Below are 18,178 nucleotides of genomic sequence, written 5' to 3' on the forward strand. Positions count from 1 at the left end.
GTGTGAAGCGGCGGGGTTAGTGAGTGTGAAGCGGCGGGGTTAGTGATGGTGAAAGCGGCGGGGTTAGTGAATGTGAAGCGGCGGGGTTAGTGAGTGTGAAGCGGCGGGGTTAGTGAGTGTGAAGCGGCGGGGTTAGTGAGTGTGAAGCGGCGGGGTTAGTGAGTGTCTAACCTGCTCACAACCCAGCGGGACTGGCTGAGAGCATTGATATTCCAGCTTGGTTGTGACCTTGTGATCTGTCTTGGGGCCAGCCTATTATTAGCTGCTACTGGCCAAACAAAGCACTAATACTCTGGACAAACACACCGCCTCCCCACTGAGCTCAGACCCAGCCTGGCCATCAATATATTCCCCCACCCCCTATACCAATCCTCCGTCTTCATCAGCTCCCCCAGCCGATGAGCCAGGCACTTTACCCCCCAACCAATTCTCCTTTTAATAAGCTCCCCCTCAATGGCCTATTACTTATAAAATAAATGATCCACCATTTTATTTAACCTTTATTTAACCAGGTAGACAAGTTGAGAACACGTTCTCATTTATGAGTTGAAGAACTGATTAATCTATCATTAAAGTTGCATTTGGGGGAAAGGTTTATATACACACACACAAAAGTTTGGGGTCACTTAGAAATGTCCTTGTTTTCCATGAAAACACACATGAAATCAGTTACAAAATGAATAGGAAATATAGTCAAGACTTTGACAAGGTTTTAATTGAAATAATAATTGTGTCCTTCAAACTTTGCTTTCGTCAAAGAATCCTCCATTTGCAGCCTTGCAGATCTTTGGCGTTCTAGTTGTCAGATTGTTGAGTTAATCTGAAGAGATTTCACCCCATGCTTCCTGAAGCACCTCCCACAAGTTGGATTGGCTTGATGGGCACTTCTTACGTACCATACGGTCAAGCTGCTCCCACAACAGCTCGATAGGGTTGAGATCCGGTGACTGTGCTGGCCACTCCATTACAGACAGAATACCAGCTGACTGCTTCTTCCCTAAATAGTTATTGCATAGTTTGGAACTGTGCTTTGGGTCATTGTCCTGTTGTAGGAGGAAATTGGCTCCTATTAAGCACTGTCCACAGGGTATGGGCATGGCGTTGCAAAATGGAGTGATAGCCTTCCTTCTTCAAGATCCCTTTTACCCTGCACAAATCTCCCTCTTCACCACCACCAAAGCACCCCCAGACCATCACATTGCCTCCACCATGGTTGACAGATGGCGTCAAGCACTCCTCCAGCATCTTTGAATTTTTTCTGCGTCTCAGGAATGTTCGTCTTTGTGATCCGAACACCTCAAACTTAGATTAGTCTGTCCATAACACTTTTTCCCCCAATCTTCCTCTGTCTAGTGTCTGTTCTTTTGCCCATCTAAATATTTTATTTTTATTGGCCAATCTGAGATATGGCTTTTTCTTTGCAACTCTGCCTAGAAGGCCAGCATCCCGGAGTCGCCTCATCACTGTTGACGTTGAGACTGGTGTTTTGCGGGTACTATTTAATAATGCTGCCAGTTGAGGACTTGTGAGGCATCTGTTTCTCAAACTAGACACTCTAATGTACTTGTCCTCTTGCTCAGTTGTGCACCGGGGCCTCCCACTCCTCTTTCTATTCTGGTTAGAGTCAGTTTGCGCTGTTCTGTGAAGGGATCAGTACACAGCGTTGTACGAGATCTTCCGTTTCTTGGTAATTTCTCACATGGAATAGCCTTAATTTCTGAGAACAAGAATAGACTGACGAGTTTCAGAAGAAAGTTATTTGTTTCTGGCCATTTTGAGCCTGTAATCAAACCCACAAATGCTGATGCTCCAGATACTCAACTAGTCTAAAGAAAGCAAGTTTTATTGCTTCTTTAATCAGAACAACAGTTTTCAGCTGTGCTAACATAATTGCAAAAGGGTTTTCTAATGATAGATTAGCCTTTTAAAATGATAAACTTGGATTATCTAACACAATGTGCCATTGGAACACAGGAGTGATGGTTGCTGATAATGGGCCTCTGTACGCCTATGTAGATATTCCATATAAATGTTTATTTATTTATAAATTTAAAAAAAGCAGTTTCCAGCTACAATAGTCATTTACAACATTAATGTCTACACTGTATTTCTGGTCAATTTGATGTTATTTTCATAGACATTTTTTTTTGCTTTTCTTTCAAAAACAAGGACATTTCTAAGTGACCCCAAACTTTTGAACAGTAGTATTGTGCTAAATTGTAATTATTTTCACCTATATGGCCTATTTACTACATTTGCACACACTGTACATAGATTTTTCTATTTTTCGTTTCTTTTGTGTTATTGACTGTACGTTTGTTTATGTGTAACTCTGTGCTGTTGTTTTTGTCGCACTGCTTTACTTCATCTTGGCCAGGTCGCAGTTGTAAATGAGAACTTGTTCTCAACTGGCCTACCTGGTTAAATAAAGGTGAAATAAAATATATATCTTTGTATATTATTATTAGCTTTAGTATATCAATAAGGTTATTACATTCTCAGGATTTTCCTTCCCACTGCTTTAACTAATTTATTTGTGAACTAAAATATTGATTAAGAATGTACAAAAAATGTCTAATGGATTGTACAGTTTATCTGGAAATTATACACACTATTGAAAGTGACATGGATATAGCCTATGATTAAATAAACTTCAGTTGAGGAAGAGGTGCAAAAAATAGTTTTAGCCATTTTACTGTATGCTAAAAGATATGCATACAACAATGCCATAATTTTGTTGAACAATAAGTTCAAGTAAAATAAGTCAAACTAAACATTCGAATACACTCCATCATTTATTTATTTTTTGCTTGAGTAATACATTGGTCAGAACATTTCTTGCCCGCGGCAACTCATTTGAATTTACATTTCCTTGCCAACACTGAGCACTACACCACCATAAAAAAGTATTTACATAGGAATGTGCAGCTAATTGTTGTTTTATGCCAGTTCAATTATAACCATGAATTATTCAACCTATTTTCACTTCCTGTCTTACTTTGGCTTATAACAGAAAAACAAAAATCAGCTTTTTGGACGAATAACAGTTATTGGTTTTGCATTTACTGTGGGTCCTTTACTCTCTCTCCATGCATCAAAAATAGTCCCTCTTGAATTAAATAGTTTATAATAAAGGAAACGCTTATTAAATCCACTGTACTGGTGGCCCTCCAAAGAAAACTGAAAAGCTATACTTGAGTAGCTCCTAAACTGCCGTGGATCGGACGTACGCTATTCCACTACCATCTGCACAAAAACAGACCCCAAAGCTAAGAACAGGCCAGCAAACAAATTGAGAAAAGCATGTTGTACAGATTGGCCGAGCGTCGTCCGGGCTAGGGGAGGGTTTGGCCGGGGTAGGCTGTCTTTGTAAAATAAGAATTTGTTCTTAACTGACTTGCCTGGTTAAATAAAAAATAACTACATGTGCTTGAGGGAATATAGGCTAAAACAAAGAAAAGGACTCCAACAAGAGGCTTTCATCTAGAATAATCCCACTTAATCAAGACTAACGGGACCATCTGGAAATTAAACCGCCAAAAAATCAGAGGGAGCGAAATCAAAACTCACAACTGGAGAACTGTTTTTTTCACGCGTCCTTGTCTTTCCTCCCTCTTTCGTTACCTTACAACCTTAATGACAACACTGTCAGTTCCAATCAATTCCGCGCAGGTCCAGAATCCATTTTTCAAACTTCATGACAGCTCTAATAGCTTCCACCTGTTCCTGGGATCCGCCTGTTGACTGGCAAGTTCCCAATGAGATGTGGGGATATAGACAAAGACCTGTATTAGGTACAGCCTGCCTCTGCTGCAGTAAGGTCACTCAGCCATTAAATTAGTTCCAGCCCAGCGGAATGCCCCCCCCAACCCACAGCATGGTTGGTGGACCAACCACTCACTCTCAATCGAATTTGCTTTCGCTCTCTTTTTATCGCTCTCACACCGCACTGGTATCTGACAACTTCACTTTCATTTAGGACACCACTACTAAACCCGGAATCACTTCGTGGCGCTACGCTGACAAGGGTATCACAGTGCGTATGTCATCGTATGTGTCCATGTTACTTTAACAATGACTGTAAACTGAACATCTTCCTCTGAAACCAACCACACACGATAAACCCCGGATGCTAACTGGAAATATGAGTGCAGCCAACTCAAACGTCTGCTTAAGTCTTGCATCGATGTCAATGGAGAGTTCTGTGAAACTTTGGACTAACTCTTAGGTTAAGAATTTGGCCCTTACTTACAGACTACCCCACTCCCTCCCTGTCCCAGAGCCAGGTGCAGGGAATGTTAACTTACCCCTCTAGTAGGTCCATGGTGGTAGGGGTGACCTGAGTGTAGAGAAGGGTGCGTCCCAGCGCGCGGGTCTCCAGGTGCTGGCTGTAGGTCTGCAGGCTGAACTGCTCACAGCTCTGGGCCTCTGGGGCATCCGTGACCAGAGCCAGGGTCCCCTTGGGCAGCAGGGGGGGCCCAGCCTGAAGCTCTGCGCTGGGGACCACTTTAAGGAATGCCTTGGAACACTTGAGCAGCCCTTCCTTGTCCAACTGGGTGTGCAGCCACTTGAGGAAGCTGGCCCTGCGCTCCTGGGGACAGAGGAACACAAGGCCGGTGTGATGAGAGACTGAATAAATCCTCTGTGATTTCATTACCATGCACTTCACTCATTTCAATGAAATATATTTTTCTTCATATCCTAATGTCTCCCATCCTTCCATTAAAATGTATAAAACAGACAACTATGATGCCATCTTTTTCAATTATATATATTTACAGTATAGAGTTAAAGAGCCAAGCCGAAGTCCAGTCTTAAATAAGATAATCAACGGCAGTTGATAATCAATTACATGGCTTAATAAGGCGCTGGTTCCCAGAGTAGTGAAACATTCTGTTCCAGTCAAATCTCATCCATCAAAAGGATCAGACACTTTGACTCCCACCAGAAACCATCTCCTCCGTGTTTTAGATCAATGCGTAACACTAAAAACGTGTTGCTCAAGAAGTCAGCAGAAGCCCCTTCTCCACAGAGAGATTTGACATGATCCTCATCTAATATGATGCTGTATACGGATGCTACGCAGACGGGGAATGCTTCCATTGCATTCGCCGCAGGCTAGATCCTTTGTACTCAGCCAAGAACAGCAAAGTGAATTGTCTGAATTAAAAGTAATCTGTTGCTTTGATGAATTTTATCAGACACGGGTTAAAAAAGAAAAAAGGTCATTCTTTATAGTAACTACCAGAGACGGTACTAACTAAGTCACAATTTAGCAAGTCCTAAGCAAGTCGCAAGTCTTAACCTTTGAGTCTCGAGTCAAGTCCCAAGTAATAATGGGCAAGTCTCAAGTTAAGTCCCAGAGCTCAGGTCAAGTCACAAGTGTTGTGTTTCGAGTCTTCAAATCAATGGTTAAGTCAGGGTTCTCCCCAGGATTGTTTAACAAGGTGGTGCTGATGGGTAAGGCAGGGGGAGACTTAGAGATTTTTGAGCACCTGTAAGTGACATTTCCTGCAATCTAGACTAGAGCATTAAAGGGACAATCTGCAGTTGCTACATCCATTTTTGGATGTATATGATATGTACCCATTGATTCTTAAAGGATAGAACTTATGCCTCATTAGCTTCGTTAAACTGTCATACCCCATCAGAACCCCAAATATAAGCTTGTTTTCCGCCAATGTTTGTAAACAAATTAGAAGTAAACAAACACTATATAGACTAATATCAAAATGATTGTTTTAACCATGTTATTAGGGATGGTCAGTCCTTGCTTCCATAGCTGTCTATGAATTTGGTTACATTTCCCCAGCCTCTTCCCTCAGCTTTCTACCGTAACAGGAACGGGCAGAACTTTGTTTTAACTGCTGATTGTCTCTTTACATCAGGGGTGTCAAACTCATTTTGCCCCAGGGGCAGCATCCTGTCTTCAACGAGGTCCGGAAGGCTACACTGAAAATTGCCTATATTTTCTTTGCTGTAATTTGTATAATTAAAAAATATATATTCCTCTATCCATCGTTTTTGGAACTGTCGATGCGCCTTGACTGTCTAGCTTTCATTTGGGTGAGCAGGCTATTAGCGAGCTGGACACAGTCAAGAAACTGCATGAATGTTCAGTAGGTCCATTATCATTTATACACAGTTTCAAGTTGGTTTTATTCGTTTTAAAGTGTATATAAAAAATGACAGGCATAGTGGCACATTCTTTGGTGAGAACTCTGATAAGTGTTTTATACTAATTTCAATGCAATTTTTTAATTCAGGTTATATTATCTGTTTACCTTACACTAGGCATACTTGTACAGTACATAAGCCTACATAATAAACTTAACGGATGATTAAATAAATGGTTTTTGAATCATTACTAATAGAAAGGCCATCCAAATGACGATTTACAGCTAGTGTTAATAGTACTTCTAAAGTTTGACTGACATTTTGAAATCTCCAATTAGAATCAAGTGTTTTCCCCCTGCCCACTACATGCACAATGAGAGGTCAGAATAAACATTCAAGGAAACTCTAGCTAAGCGACAAGCGCTGAAAATATAGGACAGTGCTCTATTTTTCCCCTGTTCTGCCTCGCACAGTGGCGCGAGGCAGAACAGAATTTAACAGTCATTTTCCATATAACCCATTGCAATTCTAAGCTTTGAGCAACGGAACTGCCAGAAATGTATGTTCACGGTGTAATAACAGAATTTAACAGGATCGGAAGACGGTGCTGCTCTTTTAGGAGGGGGTAATCCAAGTCTCAAGTCTCTTGATAGTTCCAGTCCAAGTTAAATCCTGAGTCATTGATGCTCAAGTGAAAGTCAAGTCGCAAAATGTGCAACTCGGGTGGTATTTGAGTCCAAGTCACGTGACTCAAGTCCACATCTCTGGTAGCTACCAATTTAAGGTATATAATGTTGCTATTTAATCATGTTATGGTCATTCAAACATTTTACTAATTCTTATTTATTTTCAGCTAAATATAGTTTAAGTATCACATCAAGTATTATTCAAGTATCCATGTTCTTTTCCATGTTACTAATACATGAAAAAAATACATGCACATTTCTAGTGGTGTTCTGTAGTTTACTTTTCATTTATTTATATTTCCTCATAATATAATAACTAGGGGAAGTGAAAATGTACAGCTAATCCTCCAATTTGGGGAAAGTTACTAGAATTTTGAGTGAGTGGATTAATAGTCATTTCTGCCACCCCACACCCACAGAAGATACTCGGTTTAGTAAAGAGGATACGTGGTGCTCCTTTCATCTCCTCAAATTAGGTCATTTTTTTAACCTCTCAAGGCACCATCTGCTACGTAAATGTATGTGTTTAGCACCCCCTTGGCAACGAGAGAGGACAAGGATGACGGCCTAATTAGCCCAAATCCATATTTAGCAAATACAGTGATGGTTAATCAATTAGGGTCGCTGATCTGCATGCCTCAATTATCTGCTTTGTGACAATCACAAAGGAGAGGGCGGTCACTGGAGACTGGTTGGGCCACTTAACAAGTCTGACATCTCTGGGCTTACAGGGATAAGGAGCAGGGAGCTCAGCAGGTTTCTCTATTGAAAGCACTGCCAGTGTGTCTGCTGTTGTATCTTAAAAACTAGCATAACCTGACTAGTACGAACTGAAAACATCTAAATAGTATTTAAGACAAAGAAAAAAAATGTGGGCGCACAACTCCATTTTGCAGCTCCCTTCCTATAAGCAGAAACAGGAAGTACCCGTTCTAAGGTCTATTCAATGCTGGTCTGACCAATCGGAATCCATGTTTCAAGATGATTTTGATCACGCGGACTGGGATATGTTCCGGGTAGCCTCTGAGAATAACATCGACAAATAAACGGATACTCTGACTGAGTTCATCAGGAAGTGTATAGAAGATGTTGTACCCACTGTGACTATTAAAACCTACCCAAACCAGAAACCGTTGATAGATGGCAGCATTCGCACAAAACTAAAAGTGCGAACCACTGCATTTTACCATGACAAGGTGACTGGGAATATGGCCGAATACAAACAGTGTACTTATTCCCTCCGTAAGGCAATCAAACAGGCAAAACATCAGTACAGAGACAAAGTGGAGTTGCAATTCAACAGCTCAGACACGAGACGCATGTTGCAGGGTCTACAGACAATCACGGACTATAAAGGGAAAACCAGCCACGTCACGGACACCGACGGCTTGCTTCTGGACAAGCTAAACACCTCCCGCTTTGAGGATAACACAGTGACACAGACACGGACCGCTACCAAGGACTGTGGGTTCTCCTTCTCCGTGGCCGACGTGAGTTGAGACATTTAAGCGTGTTAACCCTCGCAAGGCTGCCGGCCCAGACATCATCCCTAGCCGCTTCTTCAGAGAATGCACAGACCAGCTGGCTGCAGTGTTTACGGAGATATTCAATGTCTCCCTATCCCAGTCTGCTGTCCCCACTTGCTGCGAGATGTCCACCATTGTTACTGTACACAACAAAGCAAAGGTAACTGAACTAAATGGCTATCGCCCCATAGCACTCACTTCTAGTTAAGGATCATATCACCTCTACCTTACCTGACACGCTAGACCCACTTCAATTTGCTTACCACCCCAATAGATCCACAGACGATGCAATCACCATTACACTGCCCTATCCCATCTGGACAAGAGGAATACCTATGTAAGAATGCTGTTCATTGACTATAGCCCAGTACAGGGAGGAGGTGAGGGCCCTGGGAGAGTGGTGCCAGAAAAATAATCTCTCACTCAACGTCAACAAAACAAAGGAGCTGATCGTTGACTTCAGGAAACAGCAGAGGGAGCACGCCTGTATCCACATCTACAGGACTGCAGTGGAGAAGGTGGAAAGCTTCAAGTTCCTCGGCCTACACATCACTGACAATCTGAAATGGAAATTTGTCTTGGCCCCTAAAACACTCAAACTCTTACAGATGCACAACTGAGAGCATCCTGTCGGGCTGTATCACCACCTGGTACGGCAACTGCACCGCCCGCAACCGCTGGGCTCTGGGAAGGTGGTGTGGTCTGCCCAACACATCACCGGAGGCAAACTACCTGCCCTCCAGAACACCTACAGCACCCGATGTCACAGGAAGGCCAAAAAGATCATCAAGGACATCAGCCACCCGAGCCACGGCCTGTTCACCCCGCTATCATCCAGAAGGCGAGGTCATTACAGGTGCATCAAAGCTGGGACCAAGACAATGAAAAACAGCTTCTATCTCAAGGCCATCAGACTGTTAAATAGCCATCACTAGCCGGCTTCCACCCGGTTACGTAACCCTGCACCTTAGAGGCTGCTGCCCTATATACATAGACTTGGAATCACTGGCCACTTCAATAATGGAACACTAGTCACTTTAATAATATTTTAATAATGTTTACATACTGCTTAACTCATCTCATATGTATATACTGTATTCTATTCAATGCTACTCCGACATTGCTTGAGCTAATATGTAAATATTTCTTAATTCGATTATTTTAGATTTGTGTGTATTATTGTGAATTGTTAGATACTACGGTACTGTTTGGAGCTAGGAACACAAGCATTTCGCTACACCCACAATAACATCTGCTAAATACGTGACCAATACAATTTGATTTTGATAATTGTTTTGTCAGATTAGAGAAAGAATAGCAGGGAAATCAGAGAGGGATGAGAGAGTAAGGAGATAGGGAGAGAAGAAGTGAGCAGTAGAGGGGAAAAGGGAAATAAACGCTCCCTTGATCAATCTGTCTGAGCACAGAGTTCCTCTGAGCAAGCCCATGCCATGTGACGGGCTAGAGCAAAGGAACCTGGGTAATAACAATAACACCAGGGCCTCCACTACAAATTCCAGAGGTTGCATTGCCAGATGCACACAGTCCATCCGCTCTAGCCAAGGTGCACAGAATACACTCTATAGAGTTCATTCTATTTCTGTGGTACACTATCTAATCCCCTCCAATTCCTCAAAGCACCTTCCATTTTCCAAGAACAATCTGGAAGCGATCCTGCATGCCCTCGCTTTCATTATCCTGGTGTATGTTTTAACAAAGTTGCTGGGGCAGTGGGGTGAAGAAGTCACAGCCCAGTCCAAACAATCATAATTAAACTACATTTTAGGCCTTTTCGGAAACACTTTTGCATTGTCGGGCAGAGGGAGGCCAACTAGGGCCAAGTGTATGGATAAATAAATAACTTAACTTGTCAGTCGTTCAAGTGGGCCCATAAGATTTGCCAAGCGGAGGGCAACGGGTGTGTGACATCTCTCCTGTCCAGGGTACATTGATGTCTTTATTTGGCATTATGAGATAATGCATTGGTTTTGGGGCTCACAAATCGTGGGCAAAGTGAATTTTATTTTGAGGTACAACTGTACTGGGGTATTACGTTCTTTGATTTATTTTTCAGTAAGTGCACACTTTGATAAAGAATACTCAAGAAAGTTAATCAAAGTGACTGAATTATTTGTTTTTTGCTAAGACGTATCACCACAACAAACACTATGAAATACCAGAGAGATGGAGTTGTAGTACTCATAAGGAGCAAAATAGAGATTTTCTGCCATCTAGTGGAGAGTTATTTCACCACAGGTGCATAGGAAAACTTCTGCTGTCATTTGTATCCCCTGCCAAGAGGGTACAACAGACACTAGAGTAACATAACACCTGGGCTGCAGTCTTAAGACCCAGGCTGAAATAATGACATTTTCACAATCTTTTCCCAACTCAAGTGCTGCATTTCAGCACTTCTCCCTATCTGACAGACCTACTCTAGACTCTGTAGCCCTTGTGGGTTTAACTGCTAAGGCTGAAGCCTCCAGAAACAGCCTGGCTGTCTGTGGCAAGGAGGTATATAGAAATGGAGAGCATCCAAGACTTCCGACCGTAGTTTTCAACGTAATGTTAATATCTTCGGCTGTGAGCGATAGAGAAAATAAAATAGTCGGCCTCAGCAACAATAATTTGAATAATTCAATGGATGTTTTGTGCACAAAGGTGATGACTAAAGTGTCTTATTAGGAATTTTCTAATCTGACTTCTCTATGTGGCCGTCTATGGAAATTGTCTTTCTTGGCCAGGCGTCAGTTAAACTGCAGTACCGAAGCAAGACTGTAGTTGCAGTCGAAACCATGCTTCTAGACCGGAACCCTGGCCTCTTGGTGTGTGGTCCTGAGGCGTTTCACTTCCTGCTCTCAGAGGCCTGTTAGGCCAATCAGTGGCGAGAGCCTGGCATAACCCTCTGAGATGCCTCTGAAGTGGGTGAGTAAATAGTCAGTGATCCATCTCAAACACTGATTAACTCCCAGAGCTAATTCCCCACATACCACAGCAGAGCACAGCACTTTGCCGGCGGGCCTTTTCGAATGTCAATGAAAAAGTCAGGGGCCTCATCCTCAAACACAATGGAGTAATAGCCTCAGCCTGCCAGGCAGCAAGTTGACTGGGAGTAATAGCCTCAGCCTGCCAAGCAGCAAGTTGACTGGGAGTAATAGCCTCAGCCTGCCAGGCAGCAAGTTGACTGGGAGTAATAGCCTCAGCCTGCCAGGCAGCAAGTTGACTGGGATTAATAGCCTCAGCCTGCCAGGCAGCAAGTTGACTGGGAATAATAGCTTCAGCCTGCCAGGCAGCAAGTTGACTGGGAGTAATAGCCTCAGCCTGCCAGGCAGCAAGTTGACTGGGAGTAATAGTCTCAGCCTGCCAGGCAGCAAGTTGACTGGGAGTAATAGCCTCAGCCTGCCAGGCAGCAAGTTGACTGGGAGTAATAGCCTCAGCCTGTCAGGCAGCAAGTTGACTGGGAGTAATAGCCTCAGCCTGCCAGGCAGCACGTTGACTGGGAGTAACAGCATTAATAGCCTCAGCCTGCTAGTAAGCGACTGGGTGCACACAGACTGGTGGCACTTTTTGAACTGTCACCACTGACATCACATAGAGAAACTGCAATGTGCACTGAGCAATAGGGTGTGTGTGTGTGTGTGTGTGTGTGTGTGTGTGTGTGTGTGTGTGTGTGTGTGTGTGTGTGTGACAGAGACTCTTACGTCCATGTCAGGCCTCACACAATTCCCCCCCCCACCAGACCATAATTGCCTGGGTAAATGTTTATTGTGGCAGCCCTAGTACAGACACGCCCCAGACGGGCCTGAACATGTGGAAACCATTTTGATTCTTAATACATGCAAATGCATGTCCATTATAGGCAACAGGCTTAGAGCAGGTTTATGTGTCCAGAGGGCCAGTCAAAATAAGTGAGGGCAGGGCTCCACAAGAACACAAACAGTAGAGCTAGAACAGACCTTTGATCAGCAGTCAGCCTCACGGCATATCTAGTTGAGAGACTGATGAGCTAACATTGTTAAAGCAGTAGGAGTTTTTTTTTATCCAACTTGAGGACAGGAGTAATGTGAGAACTCTAATAACAGACAAGAGAGTTGAAGGTTTCCATCCCCAGTTGTCTGGATATTGTGGGGCAGGCTAGCCAGCCATGTTCACACCACAGGCCAATGTAGAAATATAGAATTTGTTACTGACCAAATGTAGGGTGGGGAAGCCTAGGTCACGTTTAGTCAGGTGCATACACTATATGCAACACACTGACCGATGCAGATAGAAATACCATGAATAGAGCAGTCAGGCCTCCTTAACTCTGTCAGAAGCATGTCTGTTCTACACAATATATTTCTGAATAAATATCTGCACATTCCAAAAACCTTGTGCATACTGAACACGGCTCTGGCTGGGAGAGGCTTTAGCGTTAACGGATAGGTAGCAGGGGAGGAGTCAGGTACGTACCTCAGAGGTGGCGAGGAGGTAGACAGGGCTGGCGGGCGGGGCCTGACTCTGCTCACAGCTCAGGCCCAGGGAAATAATGATCTCCGTCAGGACCTCGTAGCGACACGCATTGCTCATCTTCAGCTCGTCAAAACCCTGAGACGACACAATATCTTCAGAGTTGGGGGCCGTCTCCAGGTGCACCTGAGGTCAGTGGTGAGAGGGCAAAGGTCAGCTGAAAGGTTAAGTGGTTGTAAAATGCACATTCATCTAAATGAATGAATATGGTATATTAATTGCTAAATAAGTTAGTTAACATGAACAGCAGCAATACTTTCCATTTATTGAGCATTGTATTTACAAATCTAGTGCTTTACATGTGAAATGAATCTTTGACTGATCGAGACAGTGGAGTGCAAACCTGACACAGCACAGCCTCCCCTCGGTCCTCTCCACGCGTCACCCTGACGATGACCATGTCCTTGTCTCCACCATCTCCGTCCCACTTCAGCTCCCCCCAGACTTCTGTCTCTCCAGGGTCCCCACCACTCTGCAGCTCCCTGACAAACACACTCCCGCTGGCAAGCACACTCAGATCCAGCTCTGTGGTATCAGCCTTGGTGAAGCTTAGCCTGCAGATCTGGCTCCTCCTGCTCTTCCTGGGCACCAGGGCCAGCCCCGTGGGGCAGAGGGTGGAGGAGAGCCCCAGGACCCTGCCACCCTGCTCCAGGTATGCAAGGAAACGGGCCTGGAGCTGGGGGGTAAGGGGTTCGTCTGAGGCCAGCACTAGCAGGGTGGCACTCTCCAGCCAGGGTTCACTGAGGGCTTGCTGGGGCCTCAGGGGGTACACCGTGTAGCTGTCCATGTCGATGCACTCGCCCAGCAGCGAACGCATCCTCTGGAACCTCTCCTGGCAGCCACCCGTGAACACCAGCACGTTGGGGGGCTTCCCGGTAACGTTGACCCGCCGGCTTTGACCAACAAAGCTCTCTGCCTCATCCTCCTCAAACTCGTCCAGAGTCTCGTCCCCGCTGTCCGTGCATGTGGCGTAGTCATCGGGAAGGTCAGGGATGTTGTCGACCGAGGCGTACTTGACGGAGAGGATGGTGCTGTTTTCCAGCTCCAGGCACTCGTGGCAGCTGGAGAGGTGGAGGTGGCGGCCGTGGCCCTCCATGTGCTGGTGGTTGATGCCAAGTGAGTTGTCCCCGCTGTCCACCCCAGGGCTGGCTCCTCGTAGGGGCTCGGAGCCTCGTCTTTCCACTAAAGCCCTCTGGATCTCTGGCGGTTGGAGCAGGCTGCACTTCCTATTTTGTGTTAGCTGGAGGTCGCCTCTCACTGAGAGTACCTCCCACTCGCAGGGAGAAGGCTCAGAGAGGATGATCTCAGTCTGTTTTTTGAGGCAGAGGGAAGTGATGTGCTTTTCCGACTTTCCCTTCTCCAGAAGTTCTTTGAACGCAGATTCTCGGAGCAGGACAGCTGGGGAAATGAGTACAAAGGGCAATATTTGAATTGCAAAATGTGTCCCTCTCTCAGTTTTAAGCAATGTGAAAAAATGTCACAATAGACTTGGAAAACTGATTTGTATCATGTTTTTGGATATAGCCTAGCTAAGTGAAGTTCTGAGATGGCATTCGCCAAGAACTGAAACTTATCTGCAGTTCGGAAAAAAATTGTCTCTTTTAAAAATAACCTTAAAAATACTAAAATTTATATTTTAAATATCCTAGGTTTACAATAAAGTTGAGGATAGGTATAAAACTGTATATACACACACGAGATGAGAAACCATTGACATTTTTGCAATAACGACACTCACAGACTATCTTTGAAGGCACTAGTCCGTTGTCCAGCTGAAGGCGATCTTCCATAAACGCCACCCCAAGGCGGCTGAAGTTGTCAACGCTGGCCTGAGCCACGGCCCTGAATGGCTGCACTGGGCTACAGGCCAGAGGGAGACAGTAGTCTGACCACTTCAGCACCTAGACAACACAGCATAGTACACAGGTCAGTAGGATTTAACCGTTAGTGGACGGTGGAAGGAAAAGAGGATCATATCAGACTTAGTTTTCTAGATTAGTTGGGATCAGGATTAGTTCAACAATCAACAGAACATAGATACTGCACTGCTTTACCACTTTGAGTAACTAAGCAAAATCTACCTGCTGCCTGAGTAAAATAACAATTTGTGTGTTTAAAGGGACCTTTAAATGGCTGAAGGGGAATTAAGGATTTCCTCTCCAACCAAAACACTTTGGCTCCAGGATCTTAACATGGCATCTCAAGTGTCAGTTGACCCTCCATATTAAAGACCTGCTTTTTAAAACATGACTTCCAAAAGGCCAGAGGCTCTGTCTTCCCTTGAGTCTTTTGAAGGAAAACAGCCCAATCGAACAGAGTGGGGTTTCACTGTCCAGTGCAGTCCCACCCAGATGTGAGGAACAATGGAGCGGAAGTAAACACTCAGAAGGAAAGAAAGTGACCTGTCTAAGGTTCAAATCCTCTGTCCAGTCAGCAAAAGAGAGCATTCCCCCCCCGAACTATACAAGCATAGTCTCAAAAACCCGACCCTAGGCAACAGTAACTAGTGCAGGGGTCTCCAACCAGTCGATCGCAAGCTAACAGTAGCTCACAGCCCACCAAACAATTCTGAAAGTATGTGCAATTTTCACGTGTTCCACCGCAAACTGTCATAAACAAATCTCACAAGCATCCAACACCAACAAGCTACTATCTAATCAACGCAACAGTGACATTATCCCACCACACCTGGTTAAGCACCACTGGCTTAAAAAGCCAAACCTAACACAATATCTGCCAATTAATTTCCAGCAATATTGCCCGTCTGTCTGTGTGGTGCACACTTTTGTCTATCACTCTATGTGTAGCCAAGTTGATGTGATAACCGTCTTGTGGGTTGACAGAAATACTTTCCCCAAAACTTTCTCAATTAAAATGTTAACTGCAAAGTAGGCTTACCTGGCAGAAGTATATCATTTGCATCTATTATTTACAAACTTTGCTATGAAACGAGCAGAAAAACATTAGACTGCACATTCCTCACTTGCTACAGTGAACAAAAACATAAATGCAACATGTAAAGTGTTGGTCTCATGTTTCATGAAATTAAAGATCCCAGAAATGTTCCATAAGCACAACCGAAGAATTTCTGCACAAACGGTCAGAAACCGTCTCAGGGAAACTCATCTGTGTGCTGGTCATCCACACCAGGGTCTTGACATGACTGCAGTTCGGCGTTGTCACTGACTTCAGTGGGAAAACGCTCACCTTCGATGGCCACTGGCATAGAAGTGTGCTCTTCACGGATGAATCACAGTTTCAACTGTACCGGGCAGATGGCAGATAGCGTGTATGGAGTCGTGTGGGCGAGCGCTTGCTGATGTCAACGTTGTGAACAGAGTGCCCCATTTTATCGATGGCAATTTGAATGCACAGAGATACCATGATGAGATCCTGAGGCCTATTGTCATGCCATTCATCCGCCACCATCACCTCATGTTTCAGCATGATAATGCACGGCCCCATGTCGCAAAGATCTGTACATAATTCCTGGAAGCTGAAAATGTCTTAGTTCTTCCATGGCCTGCATACTCACCAGACATGTCACCCATTGAGCATGTCTGGGATGCTTTCGATCGACGTGTACGAGTGTGTTCCAGTTCCAGGCCAATATCCAGAAACTTTGCACAGACGTTGAAGAGGAGTGGTACAACATTCCACAGGCCACAATCTACAGCCTGATCAACTATATGCCAAAGAGATGTTTCACACTGCATGAGGGGAAACAAATGGTGGTCACACCAGATACTGACTGGCTTTCTGATCCACGCCACTACCTTTAAAAGGTATCTGTGACCTATCCCCACCCATTACATTTTTACTTGTTGCATTTATATTTTTGTTCAGTGTTAGTTTTGTCACATACAGTGCCTTGCAAAAGTATTCATCCCCCTTGGCGTTTTTCCTATTTTGTTGCATTACAACCTGTAATTTAAATTGATTTTATGTAATGAACATAAACAAAATAGTCCAAATTGGTGAAGTGAAATTGTTTCAAAAAATAACAAACGGAAAAGTGGTGTGTGCATATGTATTCACACCCTTTGCTATGAAGCCCCTAAATAAGATCTGGTGCAACAAATGAACTTCAGAAGTCACATAATTAGTTAAATAAGTCCATCTGTGTGCAATCTAAGTGTCACATGATCCGTCACATGATCTGAGTAGATATACACCTGTTCTGAAAGGCCCCAGAGTCTGCAACACCATGAAGACCAAGGAGCTCTCCAAACAGGTCAGGGACAAAGTTGTGGGGAAGTACAGATCAGGGTTGGGTTATAAAAAAATATCCAAGACTTTGAACATCCCATGGAGCACCATTAAATCCGTTATTAAAAAAATTGAAAGAAAATGGCACCCCAACAAACCTGCCAAGAGAGGGCCGCCCAACAAAACTCACAGACAAGGCAAGGATGGCATTAATCAGAGGCAACAAAGAGACCAAAGACGACCCTGAAGGAGCTGCAAAGCTCCACAGCGGAGATTGGAGTATCTGTCCAAACGACCACTTTAAGCCGTACACTCCACAGAGCTGGGCTTTATGGAAGAGTGGCCAGAAAAAGCCATTCCTTAAAGAAAACAATAAGCAAACCCTTTCGGTGTTTGCCAAAAGGCATGTGGGAGACTCCCCAAACATATGGAAGAAGGTACTCTGGTCAGATGACACTATGGCGCAAACCCAACACCACCATCCCCAGAGTGAAGCATGGTGGTGGCAGCATCATGCTGTGGGGATGTTTTTCCATCAGCAGGGACTGGGAAACTGGTCAGAACTGAAGGAATGATGGATGGTGCTAAATACAAAGAAATTCTTGAGGGAAACCTGTTTCAGTCTTCCAGAGGTTTGAGACTGGGGCGGAGGTTCACCTTCCAGCAGGACAATGACCCTAAGCATACTGCTAAAGCAACACTTGAGTGGTATAAGGGGAAACCTTGAAATGTCTTTGAATGGCCTAGTCAAAGCCCAGACCTCAATCCAATTGAGAAACTGTGGTATGACTTAAAGATTGCTGTACACCAGTGAACCCATCCAACTTGAAGGAGCTGGAGCAGTTTTGCCTTGATGAATGGGCAAAAATCCCTGTGGCTAGATGTGCCAAGCTTATTGAGACATACCCCAAGATGCTTGCAGCTGTAATTTCTGCAAAAGGTGGCTGTACAAAGTATTGACTTTTTTTTTGGGGGGGGGGGGGGGGGTAGCTACGCGTGCTCAAGTTCTGTTTTTCTTTGTCTTATTTCACAAAATATTTTGCATCTTCAAAGTTGTAGGCATGTTGTGCAAATCAAATGAGAAACCCCCCCCAAAAAATATTTTTTTTTATTCCAGGTTGTAAGGCAACT

At 44.2% G+C, this 18,178-nt stretch overlaps 1 protein-coding gene across 4 annotated transcripts in view; it reads right to left on the bottom strand.

The window, feature by feature from the left end:
- hlcs (holocarboxylase synthetase (biotin-(proprionyl-CoA-carboxylase (ATP-hydrolysing)) ligase)) overlaps positions 1–18,178 on the bottom strand; it is a 39,878-nt gene that overhangs the window by 20,579 nt on the left and 1,121 nt on the right. For all 4 annotated transcript variants that reach the window (XR_011481726.1, XM_024011544.2, XM_024011543.2 and 1 more), the window contains 4 exons: positions 14,577–14,739; positions 13,182–14,236; positions 12,782–12,964; positions 4,308–4,591 (listed from right to left, as the gene is read on the bottom strand). Coding sequence is in view for 3 of the 4 variants with exons in the window: in XM_024011544.2 (XP_023867312.1) it covers positions 4,308–4,591; positions 12,782–12,964; positions 13,182–14,236; positions 14,577–14,739 (1,685 nt within the window). In the remaining variant the exon portion in view is untranslated. The remainder of the gene's footprint in view (positions 1–4,307; positions 4,592–12,781; positions 12,965–13,181; positions 14,237–14,576; positions 14,740–18,178) is intronic.

Source organism: Salvelinus sp. IW2-2015, linkage group LG20, assembly GCF_002910315.2.
Source record: "Salvelinus sp. IW2-2015 linkage group LG20, ASM291031v2, whole genome shotgun sequence".
NCBI classification, from domain to species: Eukaryota; Metazoa; Chordata; class Actinopteri; order Salmoniformes; family Salmonidae; genus Salvelinus; species Salvelinus sp. IW2-2015.